The sequence below is a fragment of the Piliocolobus tephrosceles genome, chromosome 17 (assembly GCF_002776525.5).
Source record: "Piliocolobus tephrosceles isolate RC106 chromosome 17, ASM277652v3, whole genome shotgun sequence".
NCBI classification, from domain to species: Eukaryota; Metazoa; Chordata; class Mammalia; order Primates; family Cercopithecidae; genus Piliocolobus; species Piliocolobus tephrosceles.
Genome location: NC_045450.1, coordinates 802968 through 820404, shown reverse-complemented (window position 1 = coordinate 820404; position 17437 = coordinate 802968). Strand labels below are relative to the sequence as shown.

The 17437-nt window shown below is 63.9% G+C and overlaps 2 protein-coding genes across 6 annotated transcripts in view; one reads left to right on the top strand and one right to left on the bottom strand.

Moving 5' to 3' along the window:
• Window positions 1-12693, top strand: part of TRAF7 (TNF receptor associated factor 7) — a 21066-nt gene extending 8373 nt beyond the window's left edge. For 2 of the 5 annotated variants that reach the window (XM_023189135.2, XM_023189136.3), the window contains exons 2-20: window positions 106-163; window positions 2328-2419; window positions 5225-5341; window positions 5868-5960; window positions 6177-6210; window positions 6802-6985; window positions 7074-7208; window positions 7772-7989; window positions 8071-8144; window positions 8377-8425; window positions 8509-8636; window positions 8842-8924; window positions 9699-9738; window positions 9896-10012; window positions 10097-10219; window positions 10431-10550; window positions 10646-10777; window positions 10862-10981; window positions 11149-12691. In XM_023189135.2, coding sequence (XP_023044903.1) covers window positions 112-163; window positions 2328-2419; window positions 5225-5341; window positions 5868-5960; window positions 6177-6210; window positions 6802-6985; window positions 7074-7208; window positions 7772-7989; window positions 8071-8144; window positions 8377-8425; window positions 8509-8636; window positions 8842-8924; window positions 9699-9738; window positions 9896-10012; window positions 10097-10219; window positions 10431-10550; window positions 10646-10777; window positions 10862-10981; window positions 11149-11163 — 1926 coding nt within the window. In that variant the 5' untranslated portion in view covers window positions 106-111 and the 3' untranslated portion in view covers window positions 11164-12691. Of the gene's footprint in view, window positions 1-105; window positions 164-2327; window positions 2420-5224; window positions 5342-5867; window positions 5961-6176; window positions 6211-6801; window positions 6986-7073; window positions 7209-7771; window positions 7990-8070; window positions 8145-8376; window positions 8426-8508; window positions 8637-8841; window positions 8925-9698; window positions 9739-9895; window positions 10013-10096; window positions 10220-10430; window positions 10551-10645; window positions 10778-10861; window positions 10982-11148 lie in introns of all 5 variants that reach the window. The other 3 variants (XM_023189133.2, XM_023189134.2, XM_023189137.3) reach the window with 3 other exon arrangements.
• CASKIN1 (CASK interacting protein 1) lies at window positions 11749-17295 on the bottom strand. Its single transcript, XM_023189190.1, has 5 exons — window positions 17275-17295; window positions 16319-16457; window positions 14155-16161; window positions 13461-13872; window positions 11749-13215 (listed from the first exon to the last, which is right to left on the bottom strand). Exons 1-5 carry the CDS (start codon window positions 17293-17295, stop codon window positions 13119-13121), a joined length of 2676 nt encoding a protein of 891 aa, XP_023044958.1. The 3' UTR covers window positions 11749-13118.
• Window positions 17296-17437: the final 142 nt, after the last annotated feature.

Genomic DNA, 17437 nt, shown 5'->3' with positions numbered 1-17437 from the left:
GCGTGGCCTGGCCCAGTCGCGTGTTAGGCGTGGGAGTGGGCTCCACATGTGCATGTCCCCCTTGTGTCCGGGAATGAGCCCAGGTCTCCTCCATCCTCCCTCTAGACCAGAATGGAAACGACCTTCGGACCCGCCTTTTCGGCCGTCACCACCATCACAAAAGGTGAGCCCTTAAGCCGAGGCCACCCCAGGCTGGGAATAACTGGGGCACCCCCACACCCACCCTGCTAAGGACTGAAGGGCACTTCCTGGTGAGCCGGTGTTGCGTGCCAGTGCTGGGTGTGGGCAGCCTCACATCCCAGCCTCTGTCCTCACAGCCTCTCAGCCTCGGGCCTCCCTGCTGGACAGGAGTCGGGTGTCCTGCTCCTTGCGCCTTGGTGCCTGTGCTGTGCCTTCTCTCCCTACCCTCTTCATCCCCTCTCAGGAGGCTGCCCTGACATCTCCAGCCCCACCACACAGCCCTGTCCCTTGTCATAGTGACCCCCAGCTTGTCCCCAGTCTCAGGCTTCTGGCCAGTCTCTGAAGGGTCCTGTGTGCCCGGAGGTCCTCTCTCGAGTTTGGGCCTAGGGCTTCAGTACCAGTGCTGCGGTTGTAAAATATTAATAGGAAAAGAGAGAGAGAGTGGAAGAGGTCCATAGGTCTGGTTTGTTTGTTTTTTTGAGACGAGTGTCACTCTGTCACCCAGGTTGGAGTACAGTGGTACAATCTCGGCTCACTGCAACCTGCACCTCCTGGGATAAGTCCTCCTACCTCAGCCTCCCAGGAAGTTGGGACCACAGGCACCACCACACCTGGCTAATTTTTTTTTTATGTTTGGTAGAGATGAGGTCTCACCACGTTGCCCAGGATGGTCTCAAATTCCTGGGCTCAAGTGATCCTCCTGCCTCGGCCTCCCAAAGTGCTGGAATTACACGCGTGAGCCACCGTGCCAAACCCAATAAATCTTCACCTGCACATGACCACTGGGCGGGGTACACAATGGAAACCTGAAGCTTCCTTGCCGCTTCTCAGCCCTAAACCCTAAGAACCAGAGTGCTGTGCGTTGAACGCAAGCACCGTGCTCAGGGAGACCGTGAGGAAGTGGCGGCACCTTCTTCCCGAGGTGCAGGGCCAGGGACCCTCGTTCGGGGCGGGGGCTCTGGGACCACTTTGTTCTCTCTCCTTGCTGGCACTCTGCCCTTTGTAGAAGCACACCAGCTGCTAGTTAGTGTTTTAACTGCTCTGATAAACCTGGCCATGGGGTTACAGGGCCGCCAAGGACACCTGCTCACAGCAGCGCCTCTTTGCTGCCGGTGATCCCCTCAGGGGCTTTCCAGGGGCCCTCTTTTTTTTTTTTCTTGGATGGTTCTTTTGGAGGAAAAAATAAATATCATCCCTAATCCCACCCCCACAAAAAATGGTGCCTTTTCATCTACCCTTAGAAGCCCCATGGCCCCTGTCACATGGCAGAAGGTGCCCAGGATGGGGCAGGGCACGGCTGTGTGCCTGGCCCCTCGGCAGCAGGGATGGGCAGAGCCAGGCAGGGAGCCCCCAGGTGCCTCACCTGGCCCCTCGTGACAGATGGGGAAACCGAGGCCCAGTCACACGGCAGCCTGTTGAGGCCTCAATTTTGAGCCCAGCACTGTTTGTGACATCCGAGCCTAGCTGGCCCTGAGTCCAGGAGGTGGCTCTCTCTGGCTCCCACGTGGACTGACCGGCCCTTCCCAGGGCAGCCCTGCCCTCTGGCCCTGGCCACACTGGGGTGACGTGCAGGCAGGAGGAGGGAGGGCACTTCAGCTCCTGCCTCAGAGGAGGCCACCAAGGCTGGGGCCACTTCCTGGTCCTGGCTGTGCTGGGGACACCCGGATGTGGTCCTGGCCCTTCCACATCCCAGCCCCACACCTCGGCCTCAGCTTCCCCCTCTGTGAGTGGAGGCTGTCAGGGAACTCACCTGGCAGAGGCGCCTCAAGAGGCACATCAAACGGCATCCCCAGCTACTGCCAGGCGGCCTTCAGAGTGATGGCTGCGTGTTGGCCGTGGGCCTCAGCTGGCTCAGGCTGGGCTGCTGGGGAGCTTGTAGAGGCCCTGAAAGAAGACCCTGCCTGGGGTAGGCAGGGCTGGGGCTGGGGCTGCTGGACTCAGCACTCGGACTGTCCAGATGTAGACTGAGCCCAGTGTCCACGCTCCTCGCACTGCTTTGACCTTGAGAGGGAACCCAAGCTTCCCCGGCGCCATCCCTGCACACTTTCCTGCCTGCCTGGCCCTGGGGAGGGCTGTGAGCACGGGCCCCACCTCCTCGCATCTGCTGAGGGAGCCCCCACTCAGGCACCAGCCCTCTTGCCTTGCAGCTGATGGGACCAGCACCTACAAGCAGCACTGCAGGACACCCTCCTCCTCTAGCACTCTTGCCTACTCCCCGCGGGACGAGGAGGACAGCATGGTAGGTCCCCACCCCGCAGGAGCCCGTGTGCGCCTCAGCCTCCCCCCACCCTCCCTCCTGGGGGACCCGGTCCCGGGAGGAGCTGACAGTGAGCTGGTGAGGCAAGGACAGGAACGGCCCCTGTGGGTACCCTGAGGCCTCAGCATGCATGGCAAGTCTGTGAGAAAGGAGGCTCCTGTGGCTGGACTGTGGGTGGCAGGGGCAGCCAGTGAGGGCAGCGGGGCCTGATGGCACGGCACCTGCAGGCCAGAACGAGGCATATCTGGCTCTATCTTAAGGGAGGTGGAAGCCACAGAAGGTTCGATCAGGATAACACAATAAAACATATGCTCTGAAAGGTTGCGTTGCTGCTGGATAGGGAACGAGCGGGGTTGCTGGGTCCAGGCAGGGTTTGAGGAAGGGTCCTGATGAGAGGAGGGAGAGGAAAGGTGTGTGGACCTAAGCTGGGGGGACACCAGAGGGAATGGGGTGGGGGCTGCGGAACCTGCGCCAAGTGCTGGGGGAGCCAGATAATTCCCTGTTGCTGGCTGTGTGGGGGCAGAAAGGTTCAGGTCAGTCGGGGGCTGGCTGCTGGTACCTGAGCCCTGGGGCCAGGGTCTCAGTGGTCATTCCCTGCCATCCTGGTCAATGGCACTCATTGCTGGGCTCTGGGTCTACCCAGGGAACAGAGGCCAACTCTGCCCTGGGCATGAAGGACCAGCCTAGCGGGGGGTGGGAGCATGTGGGGCCTCCCTGGCAGCTGCCTCTCTCCAGTGCCTTGGACACCAGGTGTGGTGGCCCTACTGGCCCTCTTGGGACCGAGGCCTTTTCCTTTTTCATTTCTTTTTATTTTTTTTGAGACGGACTTCCACTCTTATTGTCCAGACGGAAGTGCAGTGGTGTAATCTCGGCTCACTGCAACCTCCGCCTCCCAGGTTTAAGTGACTCTCTGGCCTTAGCCTCTCGAGTAGCTGGGGTTACAGGCATGCACCACCACTGCCGGCTAATTTTGAATTTTTAGTAGAGACAGGGTTTCTCCATGTTGGTCAGGCTGGTCTCAAACTCCCGACCTCAGGTGATCCACCCCCCTCGGCCTCCCAAAGTGCTGGGATTATAGGCATGAGCCACCGCCCCCAGCCTTCTTTTTTCATTTCTAACAGTAAGAAGAAAAGATTTTGTTTCATTTATTTGTTTGTATGTTTGTTTGTTGAGATGAAATCTCGTTTTGTCACCCATGCTGGAGTGCAGTGGTGCAGTCTCAGCTCAACTGCAACCTCTCCCTCCTGGGTTCAAGCCATTCTCCTGCCTCAGTCTCCCGAGTAGCTGGGATTACACATCCGTGCTACCATGCCCAGCTAATTTTTGTATTTTTAGTAGAGATGGGTTTTCACCACGTTGGCCAGGCTGGTCTCAAACTCCTGGCCTCAAGTGATCTGCCCACTTTGGACTTCCAAAGCGCTGGGATTACAGGCGTGAGCCACCTTTCTCGGCCAGAAAAGAAGTTTTTAATTCATTGAACAAACACACCCATGTGCTGAGTGCTAGGCCGAGGGCGCGTTGGGTATGTCTGGGCCCCTGCCTGCTTCAGTCTCCACAACCCGAAGGCCACGCATCTACCATGCTTGTGGTTCCCATAATCACCTGCTATCCCCATGGGTCACCATGGCTTTAAAGAGGGGCGGGTATGCCCTTAGGCCCACACAGGGAGTCCCCCTCCTGCCCTTTCCCCTGCCCCCCAGGCCTGGCCGCCGTTAGCCCCCATGCCCAGGAGGGTGGGAGACTCTGGGGTAGCAGTGGGCAGGCCGGGGAAAGTGGGTCCTGTGCCAGCTACTGCTCTGCTCTCACCTCTGGGGCTCTCCCTGCTGCCATGGGGCCTTATGACTCACTTCCTCTGACTCCCTGCTGCTCTCCACGTGCTGTTTCCATGCAGATGGGCCCTTGGGACCTGAAGGGAGGTGGGCACACGGGACACAATGCCCCCTCTGCTGGCCTTGGGACTGGCTCTGCCCCGTGCTCTGTGGGTTTCATACCCAGGGCTGCTGGCAAAGGGGCCAGAGGCTCAGCAGAGCAGCAGCAGGGCCCCAGGTGGCCGTCCGCTGGGGCTGGGCCCCTCTGCAGTCAGAGCTCCAGGAGAGGAACCTTGGGCAGCGTGGCTCTCGGAAACTCCTGGAGATTTCCAGGCTAGAGGGGAGGAAGGGACGGTGTCTGCCCCTCCCCCACACTCCCTTGTCGGTAGCTCAGGCAGAGGCAGGCACCTGTGTCCCTCACTCCTGCCCTCGGGAAGCTCAGCTGAGGTTCTGTGGGGGCCTGGCCCTGCCTTCCCTCTGAGCCTCCCAGCTGGGCCTGGTGTACCCCACCAGCAAGGCCAGACAAGCAGCCAGGCCCGGGGGGCACCTGGAACCCAGCCGCCGCTCCCTGCCAGCCTTCCTGGCCCTTCCATCCTGCGGTCACGGCCTCGGCTGCCCGGGATTGGCTGGTGGAGGTGCCCCCTCACAGTCCACATTCCCTCACGGGAAGCAGGAAGCCGCCCGGGTATGTGGAATTGAATAGCAGGAAGTCTCTCCGTTTACACAAAGAGAGGTGGCAGGCGTGAGCGGGCAGCCCAGCACCCCGGCCCAGGCCGCCCAGGCGGGCAGGCGGGGACCTGGGCTGCATCAGCTCCCCACACCCACCCACGGCCCCTGTGGACGAGGAGAGTGCCCGCAGTGACCGGGGTGGCCCCAGGGGTGCTGCTACCCTCCTGTTTCCGCCGGGCTGGTTCCTGTCCTCCCCGAGGCTCTGACCCCGTGCGGAACCCCCCTGACAGGCGCCTCTCTCTCCGCGCAGCCCCCCATCAGCACTCCCCGCCGCTCTGACTCTGCCATCTCCGTCCGCTCCCTGCACTCAGAGTCCAGCATGTCCCTGCGCTCCACATTCTCACTGCCCGAGGAGGAGGAGGAGCCGGTAGGTGTGGGGGACTCAGCGCAGAGCGGCTTCCAGGGCTGTCACTGCAGCGGTAGCACGGAGGCACCGTCCCCTCCGCCATGCCAGCCCAGCTCACAGGGAGGGCGGCTGGAGCCTGACAGGAACCGCAGTGCTTGGTCCGTGGTGGGGACTCGAGGGGCCAGGCTGAGTCCCCTGGGCATGTGCCCCACTCCCCTTTCTCAGGGCTGCCCGGGAACTGGCAGTGGGAAGCACGGGGCTCCGGCGGGGCCCTTTCCAGTCTCACCCCAGGAAGGAGGCAGGCGAGGGCGGCCAATACTGGGTAGCTGGACTCATCCTCCTGGGCTGGGCCCTGCCTCTGGGGCCACAGACCTCGCTTTCCCTCTTGGACCCCGATCAAGCCCCCAGCTCTAAGCAGGCCTCTCTCAGGACGTGCCCCCGTCCTCAGAGGATAGCCAGGCCTGGAGCTAGAGTACCTGGGTGCCTGGGTGGTGGTGGGGCTGAGGGTGGCCTCCCGCCATTGCCTGCCTTTCACGCTTGGTTCCAGGAGCCACTGGTGTTTGCAGAGCAGCCCTCGGTGAAGCTGTGCTGTCAGCTCTGCTGCAGTGTCTTCAAAGACCCCGTGATTACCACGTGTGGGGTGAGTCGGCTCCCCTTCCCAGCCCCCATGCTGCCGGAGGCCCCCACAAGACCCCAGGCCTCTCAGGGGCCGGGGCTGCTGGTCCCTGGCCTCGGTCGAGGCCTGGTCTGCCGGCACTGGGATTGGGGTGCAGTGAGGCCTGTGGCTGCCATGGCCGTGGACTTGGGAAAAAGAGAACCCTGTGGCTGCCCTCAAGTCCGCCCTTTGCCTCCACAGCACACGTTCTGTAGAAGATGTGCCTTGAAGTCAGGTAGGCTCGTGCCCCAGCCGAGGCCTGGCACTGACCGTGCCCCTGGCTGCTGAGCAGAGACGGGCAGTTTCTCCCTTGTCCCCCGCACAGCGACCAGGCCTGTTTGGCCTCTGCTGGGGGTGGGATGGGGCTGCAGCAGTCCTTGGGATGCTCAGGCTGAGGCTCAGGCCCTCCATGAACAGAGTGGGGACACCCCAAATTCTAGTGTGTCCAGACTCAGAGACCCCACAGCAGGCGTGGGCCGAGGCTCCCCAGGTCAGAGTGGGCACCCTCTGGGGAGGCCTTTCTCACGGGTGAGGCTGTCGTCCTCCCACATGGCGCCCGCTCCTGCCTGCCTGTCCACACTCTGCCCTCTGCCCTCTCGGCCCCACCCCACACTTTTCCGGGCACAACTGAGAGTATCACAGGTGACACTTCCTCACCACCTGCTGCTCCTTCTTGGTGGCCCACCTGTGCCCCCGTTCCCATGTTGCATGCCTCCAGAGGGGCAGACGGACAGGAGATCTGACCCCCGTTAGAGGCTCATGCCCACCCCGGTGAGGGAGCATGTTCCAGGCAGGCTGTGGGGGTCAGTACGCCCTCCTCCCCCAGAAAAGTGTCCTGTGGACAATGTCAAACTGACCGTGGTGGTGAACAACATCGCGGTGGCCGAGCAGATCGGGGAGCTCTTCATCCACTGCCGGCACGGCTGCCGGGCAGCGGGCGGCGGGAAGCCCCCCATCTTTGAGGTGGACCCCCGAGGGTGCCCCTTCACCATCAAGCTCAGCGCCCGGAAGTAAGTGCCCCTCCCTGGGCACCTTTGCCTCCCTGGGGGCTGCCTCTCGGCTTTGGCTCAGGCCTCCCCACATCCCACCCTGGCACAGGGACCACGAGGGCAGCTGTGACTACAGGCCTGTGCGGTGCCCCAACAACCCCAGCTGCCCCCCACTGCTCAAGATGAACCTGGAGGCCCACCTCAAGGAGTGTGAGCACATCAAATGTCCCCACTCCAAGTACGGGTGAGTGGGGGGCGGGCGGGGGCGGACGCAGTCCCTCCACAGGCTCCACTAAGAACCGCCTGCTTGCTGGTCCTGGGGAGGTGGGTCGGAGCTGGGACCACACCGGGGTCTGTAATCCTCTCTGAGGCCCAGGAGCCCAGCAGAGGCCCAAGGCCCTGGAAACACAGAGGAGGAGCCGGGGGCGTCCGGGAAGGTGGGCATGGACGCTCCTGCAGCCCGCCAGGCATGGGCCGAGTTGAACAAATGCTGGGCTTGAGAGTTCTGGAGAGGGAGGTGGGGGTGGGAGGAGAGGCAGGAGCCCAGTTCTTCAGGGCAGGGAGGCTGCCGAGGGGCGTGGGTTTTATCCTCAGGGAGGGAGGAACCCTTAAAGAGCTGTGCAGAGGTGACGTGATGGGACCTCACTTGTGAAGCTGCCCAGGGGTAGCTGGGTGGGGAGGAGGGGCAGCTGGACCTGGGGTGCAGTGGCCACAGGGCTGGAGCATTCGAGGGGGATTCTTGGGGATAGGGAGGCACCAGCAGGGACCCACTAGACAGGCAGGTAGGCAGCTGTCCTGTCCCCGCAGGTGCACGTTCATCGGGAACCAGGACACTTACGAGACCCACCTGGAGACTTGCCGCTTCGAGGGCCTGAAGGAGTTTCTGCAGCAGACGGACGACCGCTTCCACGAGATGCACGTGGCGCTGGCGCAGAAGGACCAGGAGATCGCCTTCCTGCGCTCCATGCTGGGCAAGCTCTCGGAGAAGATCGACCAGCTAGAGAAGAGCCTGGAGCTCAAGTTTGGTGAGGGTGGGCACTGGGACAGGTGGGGGCGTGGCCACTGCTCCGGGCACCAGTGACACCCCCTCTCCTCCTGCTCCTCAGACGTCCTGGATGAAAACCAGAGCAAGCTTAGCGAGGACCTCATGGAGTTCCGGCGGGACGCATCCATGTTAAATGTGAGTGGGTGGGGCTGCAGGGGCTGGGTTGTGAGACCCAGGGAGGCTGGTGGCCCTGGCAGGGAGGCCTCCCCTGGCCTTGGCTCCACTAGTCAAGATCAGGGGTCTGTGTGTGGCAGGGGCTTCTGTCGCCCCTACTCACCCCTGGCCCAGGGCAGCAGGGGCAGAGAGGCTGCACTGGCCCCACAGCAGCCCTGCCCACCTGCCCTCTGCCCTGCCCTTGGCCCTGCAGGACGAGCTGTCCCACATCAACGCGCGGCTGAACATGGGCATCCTAGGCTGTGAGTATGGGCCCGCCGCGGCTCCCACCTGCCCTCCCCCCGGACCCCTACGGGGCCCTCACTCACTGCTCCCGTCTCTGCAGCCTACGACCCTCAGCAGATCTTCAAATGCAAAGGGACCTTTGTGGGCCACCAGGGCCCTGTGTGGTGTCTCTGCGTCTACTCCATGGGTGACCTGCTCTTCAGCGGCTCCTCTGACAAGACCATCAAGGTAGGCGGAGTCCTACCTCAGTCTCTGCAGCCTGGATGGGTTGGGCACTACTGCATGCCTGGCACTGCCAGCCTGCCTATGGGTGCGACCTTCTCATGGGCGGGGCTTTCTCCCATGGGCGGGGCTCCCTTACTCATTCCTGTCATGCTGCCCCTTGGCACTGGGCTGACCTTGCTGGGACCCACTGTGGCCCTGGTCTCTGCAGGTGTGGGATACATGTACCACCTACAAGTGCCAGAAGACACTGGAGGGCCATGATGGCATCGTGCTGGCTCTCTGCATCCAGGGGTGAGTCCAGGCACGTGTGTGACCAGTGACTCCCAGGTCAGGAGATGTGGTGCTGCTACTCCGTGGGCCGTGAGCCATGAGCTCGAGCCTGTGTAGCTATGTGTGTGCCCCACCTGTAGGCGCCCTCCACCCGGAGCAGCACTGGCTCCCTGGGCAGCAGTGTGTGGGCCCTCGTGTGGCCTGCACCATCTCCGAAGTTGTGTGTTCCCAACAACTGGCGTAGCCAGCCTCCCAGCAGAACCTTGTCCTGGCCCCGGTGCTCCTCGTGCAACCAGAAGATGGGGGGACCTTAGGGAGTAAAGGCAGGAGCTCAGCTCTCCTCAGCCTGCAGTCAGAGCCCAGGGCATAGGGACCACGGAGCAACTACCTTGGCCACCTTCTTGCCTCCAGGTGGCCTACCTGCCTCCTGTCTCCTGTCGTGAGGCTTTGTGGGAGCGAGCGAGGAAGCGTGTGCGTGAGAGATGCTCACTTTCAGGAGGCGGCAGCTTGACTGCCAGCAGCCGGCCCTGGGATTGACTCAGTGCTAACGGGCGGGTAATTACCTCCCGGCTTGCTGTCAAATGCTTTCCAGGCAGGCATCAGGCTGGCTCACCCCTTCCAAGGTTCCCTTGTGGAGACTGGAAAATAGGCTGGAGCTTAGGGACACAGCAGTGGCCTTGGCCCTGGGCCACGCTGCTGGTTCCTCATGGTTGGCATGGACCTTGGGCCCTGCCAGGGCGGTGTCAGCAGGGACACAGCTTCTCCCACCTTGACACATTGTCTCTGCTTCCCCAGGTGCAAACTCTACAGTGGCTCTGCAGACTGCACAATCATTGTGAGTGGGGCCTACAGGCGGGTGGGCAGGAGGCAGCCCAGGCCTGCCTCAGTATGTAGGTGCCCTAGGGAGGTGTCTCTCCCTATCTGGGCTCTGGATTCCAGACTCCAGGTGACAGGGCTTGGTGCCCTGAGGCTTCCGGTCCTTCCCCAATCAGGTGTGGGACATCCAGAACCTGCAGAAGGTGAACACCATCCGGGCCCACGACAACCCAGTGTGCACACTGGTCTCCTCACACAATATGCTCTTCAGCGGCTCCCTGAAGGCCATCAAGGTATGGGTGGAGGGTGTGCCTGCGTGTGTGAGTCACTGAGCTGTCCCTTGCCCGCCCAGCCCACAATTGTAGCCATCCCTGCAGGTCTGGGACATCGTGGGCACTGAGTTGAAGTTGAAGAAGGAGCTCACAGGCCTCAACCACTGGGTGCGGGCCCTGGTGGCTGCCCAGAGCTACCTGTACAGCGGCTCCTACCAGACAATCAAGGTGCACCTGGGCATACCTGGTGGCCACAGGACCTTGTCCCCTACCAGCACTTCCCAGACCAGCACCCGGGGCTCCATCTGCCCTGTTCCTACCTTCGCACATGCCCTGGCTGGGTGGGTGGGCTGCCCAGTGGTGCTGAAGCCCTGGGGGTGCAGGGGCCCTGGGGGTGAAGCACCTGGCCTGGGACCAAGTGGCCCACGATTACTTATAGATCTGGGACATCCGAACCCTCGACTGCATCCACGTCCTGCAGACGTCTGGCGGCAGCGTCTACTCCATTGCTGTGACAAATCACCACATTGTCTGTGGCACCTACGAGAACCTCATCCACGTAAGGCCTGGGCGTCTGGGTGTAGGGCCAGACTGTGGCCCCATCTCCCCTGCCTTGCTCAGTGTCTTTGACCTGCCTGTGCCCACCCCTCCCAGGTGTGGGACATTGAGTCCAAGGAGCAGGTGCGGACCCTCACAGGCCATGTGGGCACTGTGTATGCCCTGGCAGTCATCTCGACACCAGACCAGACCAAAGTCTTCAGTGCATCCTACGACCGGTCCCTCAGGGTGCGTGCAGGCCCAGCGGTGGCAGGAGGCTCAGAGGGTGGGCAGCTGAGCTCTAGCGGGCCCTCATGTCCCATGTGCCCCCAGGTCTGGAGTATGGACAACATGATCTGCACGCAGACCCTGCTGCGTCACCAGGGCAGCGTCACCGCGCTGGCCGTGTCCCGGGGCCGACTCTTCTCAGGGGCTGTGGATAGCACTGTGAAGGTCAGTGCCCACGGCTCGGGCCAAAGGGGCTGCACGGGATGGAGCGGGGGTGGGAATGAGGAGCTGGCAGCCCCAGCATGAGGTGGTGGAGGGTAGGTGTGACAGGTGTGGTTGGGGCAGGGCGGCCGGCCGCAGGACACCTTGGTGAAGCAGCCCTTTCTCTGCAGGTTTGGACTTGCTAACAGGATCCAGGCCAGGCCATGGCTTCCCCTGGACCAGCCCTGGACCTGTCTGAGCCAGGCTGGCCACATGGGGTGGTCTCGGGGTTTCTGCCTGCCCTGTGGGCACAGGTGGACAGGCTTTGGCAGCCGGGCAGTGCCCTCCCTGCCCCATGCTCGGCAAGCCTCCCTCTACTCGGCACTGTCCTCGCCGCCCAGCCCCTCTCTCTGGGTGCCAGGTACGACGCTTGCCCTGGCCCACCCTCCATCCCCACCCTAGATGGAGCGAGGGCCTTTTTACTCACCTTTTCTACTGTTTTTAGACTGTATGTAGATTTGGTTACTTCTTGGTGGAAATAAACACTCCACAGACTGTGGCTGTGAGTGGGGACAGCTCCTCGGGACAAGGGGGCTGTGTGTGGCCTTGAGGTTGGTGTGCATAGGCACTGGCTGCTGTGAGTGGGGGGCATGGGGCGGTTTCCTCTGGTGGACCCCAGGACTTCAGCCCACTCTGGGGCCTCCCTGCTAGGAGGCAACTTGTCACACCCGAGCTGCTGGCCTTCAGACCCATCTCCCCCAACACGTGCCCCCAAAAAGTGAGCCAGGCACTTCTGTGTCCTGCTGTTTATTGACAGCCAACGGCAGCGCCTTGCCCAAACCTCCCCTCCCTGCCTGCTGGAGCCCAGCCTGGGCCGCCCACTGAGGAGAGGCCTGGGGGGACAGCTGGGCACGTCCACTTACAGGGAAACACGGGGTGAGACAGCAGAAAGGGGCCCTGCACGCACGGACACCACCTCCGCCAGCTGCCTCCGCCCGCCCCACACCACAATCGCTGGTTCTCGGCATTTTTTGAATTTTTCTTTTTTAAGAAACGTCAAAGTTGTGCCCAACACTGTGGATCAGCAAACACGATAGAGACCAGTCAGTACTTCTTGGAGGGAGCAGGGACAGAGAGGAAAAGGGAGGGTGAGAATGACCACACGACACAGCCTTGGACCATGAGCAGAAGCGTCCGTGGGAACTCCGGCGGGGTGGACGGGCTGCCTGCACAGGCCCCGGAGGAGGCCAGGCACGCCCTCAGAGGAGCTGCAAGCCCCTGGCCTGGCCTGCTACGTGCCGTGCTTCCACGTGGCCGCCACACTGACACACCCACATTCACCACACCCACCCGCGCCCCGATACAGCCACGCCAGGAGGAGGACATGGCCGCCAAGAGCAAGGCACAACCTCGAGTTCTTGGGGCGCAGAGAACTTAGGAGAGAAGCGCGGAGGAGCCCCCGCCAGAGCACCCGCCCCGGGGCCCCAGCCTTCCACCTGTGCTAGCGGCCTGGGGCCTCCACTCTGGCCGGAGGGAGGAAGGACCGCAGGCAGACAGCCTGGTCCTCTTAACAGCTTTTGTCCGGAGCTGGACTCGTGTCCTTTTAGTTGGTAAATGGTTTTCTATAGAATCAATAATATTTCTTTCTTTAAATATATATTTGTTAAAGTTATACCTTTTTGTTTCTCTGGGGAAATCCGCCTCAGCTCATTCCCAATAAATTAATACTCTTGATAGCTTATATTCTGGGGGTGCGGTGGGACAGGGGGGCCCTGACCCTGGTCCCCTGTCCCTTGTGCTGCGCCTGAGCGGCTGACCGGGCGTCCCGATGGGCAGTTCTGTGCTGGGCCCGGGCCTGTGCGCTGCCCCATCCCTGGTCCCGGGGCGCCCTCCCCTTCCGCACAGGCAGGAGGCCCAGCAAGTATTGCACGGGGAGCAGCAAGTGGGGAGGACGTGTGGGCACTGGGTCTGCCCAGAGCCCTTGGAGCCCCCGGCCAGGCGGTCCCCGCTGGGCGCCCCGGCCCGACCCCAAGGGCCGGAGTTGTGCTTGTGCGGGACCCTGCCCGGCCGCTCGCGCCGCACCCAGACGCGCCCATCCTGAGGTATAGGTCAGTGTGCGGGGAGGGCCCGGGCGGCGCAGGCGGGCCCGGTGAGGCGGCGCTCACTCCAGCATGGCGTCCAGCTGGTCGGCCAGGTCGTCGAACATGCTGCCGATGTCGTCCAGGATGCTGCCCGTGCTCTTTTCCGCCGCCGAGTCGCTGCGGGCCGCGGGGTGCGGGGCGTGAGCGGGCGGGGTGGGCCTGGCCACGCCCACCTCGGTCAGGACACGCCCACAGCCCGCATCTCCGTCGGGCTCCGCCTACCGCACGATGACCTCGACCGAGCCCCACTGACACCGCCCCTGTCCCTGCTGAGCCCCGCTCACGCCACGCTCACCTCTACCAAGCCCCGCCCATCTCCGCTGAGCCCCGCCCTCCGCCCGCCAGCCCCGCCCCGCACCTACCGCGGGCCCTGCGCGTCCTCCTGCCGGATTTTCTCCTCCACCGCCTGCAGCGCCGCGGCCAAGCATGCGCTCGTCTCCTCCAGCTTCTGCCGGGCGCTGTCCCCGGGCGAGGCGCCTTCGGTCGGGGCGGGGGGCGCGGCGGCGGCGGCGGCAGCGCGTGGGGGCTTGGCGGGCACGTGCAGCGCGGGCGCGCCGGGGGACGGGGGCTTGACAGGACTGGCACCCAGCGAGGGCGGCGTACCGGGCGGCTTGGCGAGGGCGGCAGGCGGCTGGCGCACGGGCGAGGGTGCGGGCGAAGGGCCGGCGCTGCCCGAAGGCAGCGCCGCGGCCGCCTTGGCGGGCTTGGGCGCCGTGGGCGGCGGCGGCGGCTTGGGAGACACGGGCGGCGGCGTGCCGTGGGCGCGCTTCACCTCTGTGGGAAGGACCACGCTGGCACCGAGTGGACACGAACCCCGCCGCCGGGCCCCCTGCCCCGGCCTCCCGCGGCCTCCTCGCGCCGCTGCCGCCCCAGCGGACCAGAAAGGACCCTGCTCACCTTACCCTGGATGGATGAGAGGGTGTGGGGACACGTTCCCACCCCACCTGGGCTTCCATCAAACCCAAGAAAAGGAAAACCCCTCAGACCACCGAGTAGAGAGGTGGAGCAGAGTCCTGCCGCCCCCTCACCCCACCCTGGCTGGCCCCATGCACCTACCTGGGCTGCCAGGGCCTGGCAGTGGCACCTTCTTGGAGGTGGGTGTGGGCGAGCCCTGGATCTTGGGCATGGGCTGCGTCAGGACTGGCTTGGGAGAGACAGGCGGCTTGGCCGGCTTCCGGGCTTCGCCCTCGGGCGGGGGTAGTGGGGGTAGGTGCGCCAGGTCAGTGGGCGGGGGTTCGGCAGGTGGGGGCGGTGGGGGCAGCTCCGGAGGCCCAGCCTGCTCCGAGGCCGGTCGGCGGCGCACGGTGCCAGTGCCATTCTGGTACACGGACAGTGGTGGTGGTGGCTCAGGCCCGGCCTCCCGCTCCTTGGCCTTGGGCCGGCGCTTCACCGTGTCAGACTCTGTCAGGATGAACTTGACGTTCTCCTGCTGGTTCTGCTTGGCCCGGATGCGCCTCTTGAGTGTGGCGCTGGCCTCCACCCTGGCTAAGGGCGGGCCCTCAACACCTGCCTCGCCCTTGGAGGGACCCCGAGGCCGCTGCCGGCCAGTGCCATCCTCCACAAAGAGCCCTGGGTCTGCCGACTCCCCAGGCCCCCGACGGGCAGTGGCCAGAAGTCCAGTGACTGGCCCGCTGAGCGTGCGGCGCCGGTTCACCACCTCCCCACCAGGCCCGATGGCCTCTTTGTGTTTCACTGAGGCCAGCACGGTGGCCACGCGGCCCGGCTCTGGGCTGGCAGGGCGGGGAGTGGGGTGGCCCTCGGGAGGCCTGCGGGCAGCACGGCCCCCACCCCCAATGGAGGACAGCTCCAGCATGGCCGCAATGCTCTTCACACTGCCAGCACTGCCTGTGTCCACGCTGCCGGCCAGGTCACTGGCCCGCCGGCACTGTGCCCGGACCCCCAGCAGGCCATCTTCAGGCTCGGCGTCCGGCACCGGCTCATCCACCAGGTTGGCACTGGCCAGGGCTGAGCTGGAGCGCTTGGGTGGGGGCGGCGGGGGCCCCTTCTTTCGGGGCCGCACAGCAAAGGACTGGCTGCGGTTGACATTCTTGTCGGCACCTGCGGGCGCCCTCACTGAGTGGCTGCGGCCCACGCGCCGCTGGACCGTGGCATAGGGACCTGCAGCAGTAGGCACCAGCAGCTCATCCCGCTCCGGCTCGCTGTCGGACGCTGCGTAGCGATTCAGGCTGTGGGCTCGCTTCTTGGGCCGCCCTGGCTCTGCGTCAGCCTCGGGGGGCAGGCACAGTGTGGGCACAGCGGTCGGCACAGGTGGGGGCGCAGGCCCCGGGGCAGCTGGCCCCACTTCGCCCTCCACAGGCTGGGGCAGCACATAGGCAAAGCCGCGGTGCGTGGGTGACTGAGGCAGGGAGCGGGGTGACATGGGGCGCTCTGTTGGCGGCAGCAGCTGCGGGGTAGGCTTCACCTTGGCCGTAGCTGGGGCTGGACCATGAGGTCCCCCAAGGGCCTGGGGAGAGCCTGGTCGGGTTTTGGTGGGAGTCTGGGGGGGCGTGAAGTGGCTGGTGCCTGGTGGGAGGACCTGCCGTGGCTTGCCAGGCACAGGGGGCACGCTGGCCCTCTTGACGCTGTGACCGTGGCGGCTTGGCCGGGCCTCCTTGGGGGGGGTGCCGGGAGCCGGGCCTTCATCCAGCAGGTACTCCTGGCTTCGAGACATGGGGCTGCTGGGCCCAGGGGGCCCGTCGCCCAGCAGCTCCTGTGAGCTGCTCATGTGCCGTGCCCGACCACTCAGGCTGGACTCCTGCCGTGTGGTGGCCCTCGGGGCGGGTGGCAGATGGCTGGAGGGCTTCTCAGCGGTGGTCCCCACCTCAGCTGGGCCAGTCATGGCAGCCTGCAGCTCATCACTGAGCTCGCTGTCCTGGAAGGTGGTCATTTTAGGGGACTGGCAGTCGGCCGGTGTGGGCTCAGGCGGGGGCGGAGACTCAATGGCCATCACTTCAAGTGACTGGGGCGCCTTCCGGCGCAGGGGGCCCCCCTCATACTTGGCATATTCAGCCTTCTGCAGCTCTGCCAGCTTCCTCACAGCCAGCATCAGCTTCTTCTGGTGTCCTGAGTGGGGCGCAGGGGGCAGGTCAGGTGGACCAGGAAGCAGAGGGAAGGGGCTGGGCTAGGGGCAGGGCTGGGCTGGGCTGGGGGCTGGGGGCTGGGGGCTGGGGCTGGGGCTGGGGCTGGGAGCTGAGGGCAGGGGCTGGGGCTGGGGCCTCACCCAGCTTGGTGATGCCGATCTCCTGCAGGTCCTCCCAGGTGATGTCAGTAATGAAATCGATGTTCTCATAGCCATTGTCCACCAACACCTTGTAGTACTGGGCCAGGCCGATCATGGACAGCCACACGGCCAGGTTAGCCTACAGAGCAGAGACACAGAGGGGCCACCTGGGCTGGCTGCCCGCACCCTGCCCATCTACCTGGAGCTGGAGGGGGCACGGGGCCAGCAGGGCACAGACAGAATGACAAACGGATAGGCCAAGGTGTTGGCACCAGAAATGTAGGCAGAGCCTCGGCTCAGGCACCGGACACCGCATGCCACATATCGAGCACACGCAAACGCACACGGCTGACCGCGTCCATAGGACGCCCTTGTCGCGGGGGGCAGAAGAAGGCACTTTCCCACCCGGCCAGGCAGCCACAAGTACAGCACCATGGGGAGACACAAACACCCCAGAGTTGTGGACACAGACACACGGGGCCACACCTGGTACAGGAACACGCATATGACTTGCACACTGCGCTCCCAGCCATGCACAGGCACCAGCACCCCGTCCCATGTCACACTCTGACCTCTCACCCACACCAGACACAGGGCCACACACACACCACACAGCCACAACACACACACGTGCCAACACCCACATTGATCTGCACCGAGAAACACTCGATCACTCCCTGAGCGGCATCCAGGCGTCCACACTCCCAGCTGGAATTCACTCATGCACCTGCTCTTGGCATACTCAGCCACCCCCAGTGGGCGGCAAGGTCTGTAGGACCCGGACCTGACCCCCAGGAGGACCCCAGATCCACCAATTGAGTGGGGCAAGGCAGGGTGAGTGCAGACCCACATGCCAGGTGGCCCTCGACAGCCACCAATCGCCTCTCCCATTGGGAGCCCAGAACTCAGTGTGAGACCCAGAGAGTCCACTTGGGTTGGGCTAGGCCTGGGCCCACCTTCTTCAGGCCCAGAACCATCCTGCTGCACAGGCACCTCCCTTTTTGTTTTGTTTTGTGTTTTGAGACAGAGTCTCGCTCTGTCGCCCAGGCTGTAGTGCGGTGGCACGATCTCGGCTCACTGCAAGCTCTGCCTCCCGGGTTCATGCCATTCTCCTGCCTC

Bases quoted from the DNA above. Each gene is read 5' to 3' on its own strand.
- CASKIN1 (XM_023189190.1), bottom strand. From the start codon at position 17,295: ATGGTTCTGGGCCTGAAGAAG. The intron at 16,162-16,318 runs GTGAGGCCCCAG...CGCCCCACTCAG, and splicing joins GATCGGCATCACCAAGCTGG to GACACCAGAAGAAGCTGATG. The intron at 13,873-14,154 runs GTAGGTGCATGG...TCCTTCCCACAG, and splicing joins GCCAGGCCCTGGCAGCCCAG to AGGTGAAGCGCGCCCACGGC.